The 12,564-nt window shown below is 35.8% G+C and overlaps 1 protein-coding gene across 9 annotated transcripts in view; it reads right to left on the reverse strand.

The window, feature by feature from the left end:
• PLEKHH2 (pleckstrin homology, MyTH4 and FERM domain containing H2) overlaps nucleotides 1-12,564 on the reverse strand; it is a 55,809-nt gene that overhangs the window by 38,587 nt on the left and 4,658 nt on the right. Inside the window, exon 2 of one of the 9 annotated variants that reach the window (XM_040553574.1) lies at nucleotides 2,995-3,091. The exons of the other annotated variants lie outside the window; for them this stretch is intronic. Within the exon in view, the coding sequence (XP_040409508.1) occupies nucleotides 2,995-3,012 (18 nt within the window). The 5' untranslated portion in view covers nucleotides 3,013-3,091. The remainder of the gene's footprint in view (nucleotides 1-2,994; nucleotides 3,092-12,564) is intronic. 9 annotated transcript variants of the gene reach the window in all.

A 12,564-nucleotide genomic window follows, 5' to 3' on the forward strand; every position in this document is an offset into this window, starting at 1 on the left:
AATAATTACCAAGAAAACTAGCATTCAGAGATTAAAAATGGAAGAGCAAGTTTGGTTTTGCTTCTTTAAGAGCTAACTATTTCAAGAAGATATGCTAAGAAGCTTTGCATGATCTCACAAGAGGGATGCGTCAGTCAGCTTCCTGGCAACAGTTAAACGGGAGCTGTTATTGGGAAAATTTCTTAAGGGTCCTCAATTTGTCTTAGGAGTCTCCTATGAAATAAAATAAAATAAAAAACAAAACAAAGCAAGCTGTATTATTCAGCAAGTGTGGAATACCATAGTTACCAAACATGAGCACTTGGTATAACGGTTAAATTGACTAACTTTTCAATAAGTTGATGCTACTTAGCAATTACTTAGTAAGTCCTGATTCTCCCTTCACTTGGGTTTTATTTAGGTTTGTTTTGCAGAGCCTATTTTTTTTTTTTTTTTCCATTAGCAAAAGTAATCTCTAACCATTCTCCAAAATAGTTTTACGGGAAAAAAAAAGATGATATTCAAAGTCTGTACTCTAACTTTTCTGCTACTCTACAGGCCTGTGAGATTGCAGATAATAAAAGCACTGCCTTAGGATACTCTAAAGGTTATCAAACTTGCTGGACAAAAGACTGGAACTAGTTCCCAGTGAAAGGCTTTCTCTTCACAAAGAAAACCTAGCCTTAAACCTTTCTTTTTAAGTTAGCAGGAGATTTCATAACAACGATCACAGTGCTACTGTGTGTGTGAGAGGGAGGGAAGGGGGGGGAGAGAGGGATGGTGAGAATACCCGAGTGGACCAACAGCTCATTTAAATCAAAAGCCAAGCTTTGAACTCCTCCAGAATAAGATGCAGTGGTAAATTCTCTTTACCCAGTTAAGTTTGAAGACAATTTCAGACCATGAAGAGACAGCTTAAGATCCTCAAATTAAAACAAAAATAAAGGAGGTAAATACTACAACACTATCTTAATTTGACCTCAAGATGAAAAAGGCAGGTAACTGTAGCCATAAGACATTTGAAAGCAAAGGTTGATATGTTTTACGGATGCAGAAGAAAGAACTCCTACATATGGCTGCACCTTGAATACTGATGACCAACTCTGAGTTTATCGAGAAAGTGATTAGAAAAAAACAAAAATCTATTGAATTAGACCTCTGTCTCACCAAGTTCTTTTAATGTACAACTATGAAAATCACCAGTATCAATAGAATTAAATGATATGTATCAGGTGTTAGGCTAGACTTTTCTTCAAAAAAATAAAGTCTATAGAGTCTCAACAGAAACAGAGTTGGCTTGCTACCAGAAACATGGAGGGCCAACATGACGTTGGTAACATTTGGCATGTAGAGTATACTTAAGCTTCATTTTCTATGTCCTGAACAGGAAAACCTGAAATAGTGCTCCAGTTCAACAAACCTCTGATAAAGAATATTTGTCACGTACATCTATGATTGTTTCAGGGTCTTTCCAAAATTCATTAAGGACTCAGAGGTCTCCCATGATAATTTATACTGGTTTGGGTTTTATACTCTTAAAGACTAAATGTCTTCAGCACAGGAACAAAAAATACACACATTTGGACTGAAAAACAAGAGCAACACAGGTATGGAAGCATGGATTGCCACTTTAACCTGCACTTTTTCCTTCTTTCTGTAGGTGTAAAAATCCTGTATTTTTCAGAAAACATGTTAGTGCATGCTGCATTAATTATCTGAACTTTGGAAAATAATATCTATTGTTAGAAACAGATTTGGTTTTAAACTTAGTAAAGAAATAACCACTCTACATCTGACACTCATCAAATTGAGCTATTTTTGTTCAAGCAACGAACAGAGAAATGCCACAAGTGAATAAATACTGGATGCTTTGAAGAAACATAGCAGTATAAAAACGAAGAGGTGTAATGCCTTGGAGGTCTGGTCATTGAAGCTCAACACGCAGTCACTGGGAGTTTGTAACAATACAAAAGCAAATCACAGAGTGACTGTTTTTCAAAGCTCACCTGAAGTTTCTTGACTGTATTCAGAAATGTCCAACACACATTTTTATGCAAGTAAAGGGATTTTCTATTTTATTAGAACACCTATTGCAAGAAACAACTTCCTATTTTTGCATCTATTTTTGCACTATAAATACTCCATTTGTATGCATATATGTGTATACATATTTTCAGTTTTATATATATAGATTATTATTGCTGGGATGTGCATTATAGAAGAATTACAGCACTACATTGATAATATACCCCTGATATTTCCAAACATTATTTGGTAATTCAAACAGACATTTTTTATTTTAAAAACCTCATAAAAGAAAAAAAAAAGTTGTTGGAATTCTTTCCTTTTTGAGCTCTGGAAATTTCTGTTATTGATAGGAATAAAAAAAGTAATTTTTTACCCAGGTCATTTTTCAATGTAGTAACTTGTCTCATTCACATTTAAAAATTATATTATAATCAGTGCATAATACAGTGTCTGTCTCCTCATTTTTAATATTATGAGCAATAGAGTTGTATCATGTAAACTTTTGGAAATCTCAGTGTACGTCATTTTGGAATAAATACGGGAATAAAACAATAAATGAAGAGGGAAAAAAAAAGCATCAGTTCTCTGTAAGCCTTTCAAAGCATGCTGATAACAGGTCAGTTTTCAAGAACAAAGTATCAGTTAAAACTAATGTTTCTGAACCCAAAATGCAGCCTGTCAATTAAGTGCAGAACTTTCAGTGACTTGAGATCAGTATGTTTGTGTCAGTCCTCTTTTTTTCTTACATTTCAATTTTTCCATTCACTCTCATCTGAAAAAAGGCCTAAACCACCTGTGGCTGAAAACTGTGCTTCGCACCTGTCCAATTTAAGATTTATTGAACTATCAGTCTTCATACCATACAGGGCTTACCAAAACTGAAGAAAGATGCAGCCTTTAGACTGGAGGGAAGCAGTAATGTTGTACAGAATAGCTCTTTTAAAACTTAGACTAAAGGTAAAGAGATTTGATATAGTAAATTCTCACCGTGAACCTTAGCAGCATTGTGCCTTCCTACATAGCCACATTCATACCAGCAATGACGTCTGTAATTCCCTGAGCTCATAGGGGGAGATGGCTGCTTCTATAAATAAGCAAATAGGGGAAACAAGTGAGGAATAAACACACCTACACCTGCCTTTCAAAGGAGCACTAAGATATAAACAGGTGATGAAGAAACATAGGCTGGAAATTTTCCAGTTTGGATAAAGAAGATTTTGCAGCTGCCTTGCAGTAGAGCTACAGATACAAAAAATCTGACTTTTTATTTGGTGCTTGCTAAGTTTATAAATGGTTTGAATATGCGTGCCGGCTATTCCAGAGCACTGCACGTGACCAAGATTTCCCCTTTTGGTTCTGCATTTGTATGTTTAAACTCACATATTTAAACAAATCTCTGCATTTCCTTAAGCAAAGATTAAGTACTGCTTAAGACTGATCACCTGTCCATCAGTGGCTTTGATCACCATCAGTTTTCATGTTTACAGATATGCTTAGCTCAATCTATAGAGGTATAAAGCCTTGCGTACATTTATTAGTTAGAAGTGATAGTTTCTGAAGCGCGGCCTTTTGAGGAAAAGGCCTCTCTTCTGGTGGTTTAGCTTAAGAAAATGCTGCCGTGTTCCTCCTCCTTCCATTTACCAGAGAGCTGACTGAGTGGGTATGTCCCACCCGTATTTTCAAACGCTCTGCTTTCTGTCTCGGCACTGATTTCTCTCCTACGTGTCAAGTAACTTCCATAAGGCTGATGCCAAATATTTATACGCTACAACAGACTTTAAAGTAGGAATGGATCAATTAAGCCACACAGGCAAAACATAAAGGTGTGAAACCACGATATGAATATTTCACAGGAAAAATAACAAGAGGAGAATTTGTAAGAAGGAATTGGCACATACATTCGGTAAGGTACACTTTGTTCTTTACTGGTTGACTTTTTATCCCAAAAGCAACACAATAATTAGAAAGAGATCTTTTGTATAACAGCTTTGCTTTTAACCGATTAAGAGAAGTCTGTCTTGTCTCCCAAAAGCTGGAAGTGATACTTACCTACCTATATGCACAAAATGAAGTACGTCAGTAAAAAATGAAACTGAGTACTTTGGCGCAAAAGCCTTTCCTTAGAATAAGATGAAACCTAAAAATGTTTCTCAAAGGTGTAGATTTAGTCATGAAGAACCACTTTCTGAACCCAATCTTTTTGTTACACATCTCCCCAAATAGGGTAACACACATCTTACGGTGGCTCAAATGCTCCTTGGGCTACTTGGATCAAGCACAGTGAATTTTCTTCACTATTTTACTGCAATTTTACTGTTTGACATTATTTCCTACATGAAGGAAATATATAATTCCTACATGATATATATTATATATATATTTCCTATATATTTCCTACATGAAGGAAATATATATTTAGATGAAAGAATTAGTTATTTAGATTAAATTCCGGAAGCCACAGCCTTATTCTTCCTTCAGATCCCACCTGAACGCTCACGTAGGTTATGACTACTGCAAAACTCATCTTGGTGCTCACAACCTACCACTTCTCAGTGCAGCCCTGTTTTTTCCTCCTTCCGTCTTAGCTATTTTTAATACCAATGAAGAGGTAAAAGGCGAGAATTCTCATGAACAAAGCAGCGCCAGCTGGTCCTCTGCAGACTTTCTATCTCACCAACTCCTCCTATTCATTTTATCTGCGTTCAGAATTAGAGTGTAAAAACAATTTAGTTTCATACATATATATATATATATGTATGCATACACGTATGTATACACATATACATACACACGTATACACACATACTTTTTTCTGAAGACTGCTAATAATTTTGCAGTCTTCTGTCCCCACTCACAGTCCAGTCCGTTTCTAACTACAGGAAATTCTGGCACTGCTCTCGTAGGTAGGCAAAAGGCACTTTAATCTTAATTGCAAGTCTCACTTAACTCTGCTCTTTAGCTAGCTCTCATGACCTATGTTTAGCTCAAAAGCCTTTCCTTGGAACAAAATGACAAAATTATCCTTAGACAAAAATTATCATTCTCCATCTGTTCAGTCTCCAAAATGATGTCTCAAAATTTTTATCTGTATCCATCACAAAATGACTATAACCACTAAGTTCTATGTTTTCTTGCAAGTTTTTGCCTATATTTGAACAAAACTTTAAAAAAAAATTATTTAGCACAAAAGCCTTTCCTAGTGTTTGCTGAATATGTGAAAAGTACACATGGAAAACAATCTTTTACATTTCAGCTGACTTCATTATAGTAAAATTAATGTTTTCTTCTGGAAAATATATACATTCAAAATATGGAACAGAAAAGCCCAGGCAGGGAACTCTTACAGAACTAGTAGTCTAGGACAGCTGCCAGTAAACATACAGACTTAGAAAAGCGAAATTCAGCAGTGGGATTTGGGGAGGCAGCGTAGTGAAGGTCAAATGAGCAGCATGTAATGCTGGCTGAATAGTTTGTGCTTTTCCCAGCTTCAGTCTTTCCTAAGGACTTTTCAGGACTTTCCTAAGCCTGGTGAAATACCAGGAAATTTCACTCTGGCTGTCTTCTTTTCCAACTCAGATCTTATCCTGTTAAGTTGTAGACACAATCAAATGCAAATTACGTTGACCTCCACTCTAGCAGAAGCAGCTGTTACCATAACATTCGAAATCTTGAAAGGAGTGGAGATAGTGTTTTAACAAGGTGGAAGAATGTACCAAGGCACATGGTGGCAAACTGGGAAAAAGAAGTCTTATAGGGTGCTTAAAATTCTAACAGAAATGTACCAACACCTGGTTTTTCATCTCTGTAACAAGGCAGCTACCTGCTTCCTTTTGTTTTGATGGTTGTACTACGACTGTTGAAATCCTGCTACTTTTCTCTTGCTGAATTATAAGTTCTGATGAGAGCATGAACATGAATATCTAAAATAGGAGGCCTTTTTTCATGTCACTGTCTGAGGTGACAGCTTACGGATCTAAGGTACCAGTCAAAAGTCTGCTTGCCAAAGTACAGAAGTACTTGCCAAAGTCAAAAAAATTGACAACTTGACTTGATTGAAACTGATGAAATTGAAGTATGTAGGACACATAGGGTGCATGGATGCTACAGGAGCAAGCAAAATTCCAGAAATGTAAGTAAGGCAGCATGATGCAGTTTGAAGACATGACAACAGATATTTAAAGCTTGAAAATACTCTCTGAGGGAATGAAAATTAAATGCATAAATTGCAAGTACAGAAAGAGTTGCTTCCAGGAAAAACAGAGAAAAAACATCTTGTAGCTTCTTGAAGTGAAACACTAAAGAAATCTTAGAAAGGGCAAGGGTCTGCACAGCGCCTGCCTCCTATCTCAGCTTCCACAACATCCATCAATTTCCCCATCTCAGGTGGCTGGAACAGAACTGATGCCCCCATCTCCACACCAGCAGCGGGAAGGTTTTCATCCTCTGGCTGTGCTCTTTCTCATTACACAGCTTGGCTCCTAAGACAGCAGCTGATTTATTGCTTCCTGAGTTCGCTTTTATTCTTTTTTTTCCATCTTTACCCTCCTTAGAAAGAATATAGGTTTAAGACATACAAAAATAGTGAAACAGAAAAACCCTCTCACTGCCATAAAAAGGCACGGCATAAAGTTAATAATAGACAAAGGACAAAAATAGAGTTACAGTGGAAAAGGTTTGGGTATTGAAAAGGTGTAAACAAACCTACAACTCTAACCACAAAAATTTAAACTTTTATTCTCTTCAACTCTCCTTGCTTTCTCCTGATTCTATCTTCCCAGTTGCACATTAGCTTACAATAGATTTAATTATTAAATCATACAAATGAACATGAAGTCCTCCCTGTGTGAACGTTCTGCAAAGCTCCATTCCCTGGTGCACAGATATGAGCAGGGGCTTACCCAAATGGAGTCTAGTGCAAGACCAGAGGCCCAGGAAGCACTCTTGTACTCTCTTTATACGCTGGTTTAAGTCATCAGCAGTGAAAACTGGGACACAGGGACCAGTAGGGAGTTTATTAATTCATTTAGGTGTTGTCTGTCTGAATTATCTTCCATGAAAAGAGAGTTTTTTGAAGAGCCAACTGAAATACTGAAAAATAACCATTTTATTTTTTTTTTCAGTATTTTGCTCCCTTTTACTTCACTCTTCATAATCCTTTGAATCCTAATGCAACTACTCATTGTGCTTTTTCACAATTTTCACATTGACAATCACTGCACAAGTTAAATGCATTACGGACTTTACCTCTGAAAACATAAACCTTTAGACTGTCCTGCCACAGATAACAAAGCACACTCCATCTGTTTCATTTTGAAGTGTTAAATAACATAAATAGGTCTCCAAAATGAATACAAATACAGAAGGATGTGGATTTTGCTGCTGGTTTGTAAGCCTTGAAGTCATGAATGTGTTCTGTTTTGGAATATATTGGAAACAGTACTTGGCCTAAAAATCAAGTGTCATTCAATTTGCATAATCTGTCCAGAACGTATTAATATTATTGTATTTGTCACATACTCAGTTGCCAGCTGAGCATTTATACAGAGAGTACTCAAATGGACAGATTAAAAGTGAACAAATCAATACATATATGAAAATAATTCTCTATCTTGATCATTTATATTTGTTGCAAGTCATTCAAACTACAAAATAATGATCCTCAGCAAGGAATCAAATTTGGAGACATTCATGTAAATGCTGAGTGTTACTGGATGGCCCATAATGCAACATTTGGGATAGTGCCATATTCAAACCCTTACAGGGTCTGATGAAAATGAAATTCAGTGCAGGCTGCCCAAGAGCAAGTTTAACACAGCTCTGTAACCAACGTGATTTTAGTGATAGGAAAAACATTAACTTTACACCTCACGTTACACGCATAGTTAAGGTGAAAAATGTACTTGTTATGAAAAGAATGAGAGCACCGAATTTTGCTCTGACATGAAATGCTAGCTAGGAGTTAAACTTGCAGTCAAATACTGTAATCTTTTAACCAGTGAAGGTTTTTAGTAAACTCTTCATATGCATAGGACTCAAGCTGCACTAAAATAAAGGCTTCTACTTAAAACTCAGTTCCACACACATCCTAAATTTGGCGTACTAGGGATACTTTCTACATCATTCCTTAAATTCCTTTAAAGACCTCTCCCATTTACAGCAGCAGCTTTTGCTTAAAACTCTAACAAGGTCTCTTTCTTTGCATGTTAGATTTATAAATATAGACTCTTTCTTGGCAAAATGAAAACAAATAAAAAACCCAAACAGATAAACAACAGTGAATGGATTAGTTCTTTGAAAACATTGTATATTCCTTTGCTCCTCTCTCTTCCTTTCCCCTGAGTTCACTACGGAATTATAGTACTGGTAGCCATACTGCTGAAATGTAATTATAATGCAAATTTCTCTAACTTCTCAGCCACTGAGGTTCAAGGAAGAGTGCTTGATGGACTTAAAAAAAAAAAAAAAAATCAAACATACAAACAAAAAAAACATTAAGTAGTTTGTTTTTCTAAATTAGAACAAATCTATTAGAAAAAATGTACTGAAGATTTCCATGTTAATAGATCATTTATTTGCAAAACCACTATTAAAGAAAACAACTTTGCAAAGGTATTTGATTTTGGGTGTATAAGAAAAGTTTTTCAATTAATTCAATGCCCAAATATATTTCCAAAAGCACAGAGATTGCAGACACAAATATTAGAAAGGATAAACTTAAACAAACCCTTATGAAAATCTGGTTTTAGACTGAATTATAGAACACACAATGAAAAAAAGCAATGGCAGTTTATGACAAGTCACACACATACTGCAACAGGATGTAAACTTCTTTTCCTGATTCATTGCCTTGAGAAGATGTCTCAATTACACGCAGAGGAAGAAGGCTGGAGAATTACCACAGTAATTCATTTATATTACCTTTCTGCAGAGACCTCCTATTTAGTCACAATACCACTCTCGCTCTGTTTTCTGCGACAATTACATAAATTACATAATTTAATACCCATGAGGGCTTTAGATCTGTCATGCTATAGGACTGAGATTTCTCATTCTATTTTGAAGTAGAACACCCTCTAGTGCTATTGTTCAATGTTTTACTACACACTTCATAGCACAGAGATGATTGTAAACAAAACCACAACGAAAGGCCCACACTAAACAAAGTAAGAGTGTGAATATTTGTGTGCCTTGCAAATTACAACTTTTTTCATTCTACAACAGGTAATAAGTCTCGGGAGTAGCTGTAAGGACTGACACAGGCTGTGCTCTTCTCTTATCATTAACACCAGGACCAAGTACCGGCCAAGCAATTTTTCAGTATTTCCTTTGCTGTTTTCCAAATATATTTTTGAGTAACAATTCCATGCAGTTTAATGTCATAATTGTGTGTACGTATCTTTCCCTTTACAAATACTGAGAACTATTTGTGTACCTTAGAATTTTTAAAATAGAAATATGTGAAAAATAACCACTGGATCATTACAAATGAAACCGACGTGGAAACAAATACCACTAAGGGTTTAGTGCAAACAGCTGGTATTCAGTCGTGCAACATTGATAAATCTAGAGACGGATACAGTCTAAATTTGTCAAGCTCTGACCAGCCTTTTTGATGCATGTCCTAAATGACTTCCAGTTTATGAATGAAAGATTCATATTAAAAAGTCAAAGTGACAAAGTGAAGAGAAAGATCATTTTTTAATGAAGGCTATTAATGCTCTTCTCTAGAGAGCAATACATCAAATTTTCCCAACTGAATACTTACTTGTTGGACCCATGCTCTTCAAATGAAAATATTTCTCCTATTTTCAACTCCTGTAAACACTTTGCTTTTTGTAAACATTCCCAGAAAGTTAAGGAAAACTAAAACAAGAGGGCACTAACATGACAAGTTCTTAAGACTCTTCTTTTCAACTTCGGAGTAATGTTTTTCACAGCTGAGAGCAAATCAGTAATTTTCCTTTGACTACTTTGATTCAGGCACAGTGCTGAAAACTCTTGATTTTATCCCTGCACTCTGTGTATTTTTTTTTAATGCTGACTTCTAAATTGATACAATAATGCATGCATTTCTATGAATTTAAGAGGATGTTTCTAGCAGCTAAGAGCTTGGGAATGCAAACTGTAAAGGAACAAAGTGAAAAGTCAAAAAGAAGGAATTCAGAGGTTACTTCTAAAATCTCCATTTTTATTTTTTAACACAGATGGTTTGTGAAATGCTGTTGATGCATTTTAACTTTTTGGTTGCCAAAATTATAATCATCAGCAGCTGCATAAGAAATGGTAGTTATGGAGGCTGGAAAGTCCCTAGGAAAGTCACGTCTAGCGTTTTGCCGCTTGAATTCCATCCCAAACAGTAGTGATCTAAATGGGGTAAAGTGGCAGAAGACATATCTATGACACCTAGCAGCCCTGACTGTGTAAGCAGCCAATAATCTGTTGAGTGTTACGACAGAGGGCATTATACTCTGATGGATGTTCTCCTCCAAGACTGATGGACATGACTGGGTCTTGCTAACTGGAATGCAGGACACAATAAGTTTTCCCTTTTCTTTTTAAGATGAGATATCAAAGGATGGCATTTGTGCAACTGGACATTCTTTCAAAACCCTATACTCTGCAATAACTGTTCAATAAGAATTTACCATTAGGTTAAAAAAATAGAGTTTTCAATTACAGTGATTTCTAACAGCAATATCTTTGGTCACGCCAGGGCAAAGATATTTGGAGTATTAACTCTAAAAATTCAGTGCCAACAGAACTCGATATTATTACACAAAAGTTTTACATTGTTGTAAATTTTAATGCTAACTTTAATAAAAAGACCTACGTAATGAAAAAAGTCTGATCCAGAAAGTATTTTTTTCCCCATTTTTTCCATCTCAAGTTTAAGTTTTCTACCTCCTTAGAAGGGAGAAGTGCATGAACAGATAAAATCAACAGTAACGAACTGCCAGGACCAAAGGATATCCAGTCAATAACTGGATGAGACAGTTGAACCACCTATTGATCTGTAATCTGTAGTTGGCAACTCAGTGGAAACTGTAAGAGCAGAATTAGGGGGCACGTGGATAAATGGTGGTAGGCTAGGCAAGAGTCAAAGTGGCCCTTCTACAGAGGACTGTTAGGTCACAAAGCTATTGAAGTTCTTTGAGGGAATCACCCAGACTGCAGATAAGAGAGATCTGGTTTATATAATTCATATTTTGGAAAGTGTTTAAAGGAACCAAACAGCCACAGGGTAGGAAGGAATGTTCCTCCATGAATTGGCTCAGCAACAAAGACAGTAGGGTTGGCTACTTCACACAGTGATGGGAGACTAACAGGGGAGATCTGCAGAGATTTTTTCATGGCTTATGATGTCTGCACAATTGTACACATTTTATAATGGGCACTGCACAGTGCAGCAGCAAGGTTTTTTGATGGCATTTTGTTATTCAGGATAATGGAATCTTTCTGACTAGAAAGACTTACAAAAAGGTCTTTACAAGTTTCAGTGACCAGTCAATAAAATAAAAACAAATGAAGCATAACATAGAAATCTAAAGGACTTTGACTAGATCTTGGAATTGTTATAGATACCTACATGAAAACGTACACGATGGTCAATTTGTTTAGCAAAGTAAACAAAACCTTAAGCATTATTAGGAAAGGAACAGAGCACATAACTGTGTCCACCATCCATGTGTGTTTTTTTTTCATAAATGAACAATACATATTTTTCCTGCTGGAATACTATTTAGTTCTGGTTGCCACCAAAATACAGTAAAATGGGAACGATTCAGAGAAGACTGAGTGTGGATGCTAAATGCATGCATGGCTTCAAAGTGAGAACAGATAAGTTTACAAAAGAGAAGCGCTAACTTAAATGTAGAAATCTATTCAAAATAAAATTGTCTTCCCTCTAACATAATATAAAAGGACATGAATTTTATTTGGGGGGGAAGCAATTGGTGGAAAATTTAGCTCAAGGAAAAATAGAGCAGTTTCCACAAAATAACTTTTTAACTAGGAATTCACTGAAGTCAGTAATAGTGATGACATAGAGAATCCAAAGATTCTCTAAAATGTTTTGTCCCTTCTATTTTTAATTGCCTTGTTCTGTTGGAAGTGTTAAACCTGGTAAATACAACAGTGGTGTTTTGTTGTTGTTGTTGTTGGTTTTTTTGTTTTAAGTATTTCAAATTTGGGTTCACTTGCAGTTGTCTGTTGGGATCCACGTATTTAAACATGTCACGTGAAATGTTTCTCTCTTGCAAAATAAAGTATATATTTAAACAATATTCTCCAAATTAAATTATATAATACTTTTCAACTTCCAAGGTCCCTAGACTCTCCACAGTTGGAGATGTCTTACAGGATACACGAGTCTGCTGAACTATATGATTTGATAAGGAACACTAACAAAAATAATACTTCTGGATCTTTTTCTCCAACAGTTTTTATGTCTTAAATCAGATCTTAACTATTGTCAATACTTAACACATTTCCCTAAGTAATGTCGTAATCTTGACTACTGGATACATATTTTTCTCTGCATGAGATTTGCCTGGGTGT

Source organism: Cygnus olor, chromosome 3 (genome assembly GCF_009769625.2).
Source record: "Cygnus olor isolate bCygOlo1 chromosome 3, bCygOlo1.pri.v2, whole genome shotgun sequence".
Lineage (NCBI taxonomy): Eukaryota > Metazoa > Chordata > Aves > Anseriformes > Anatidae > Cygnus > Cygnus olor.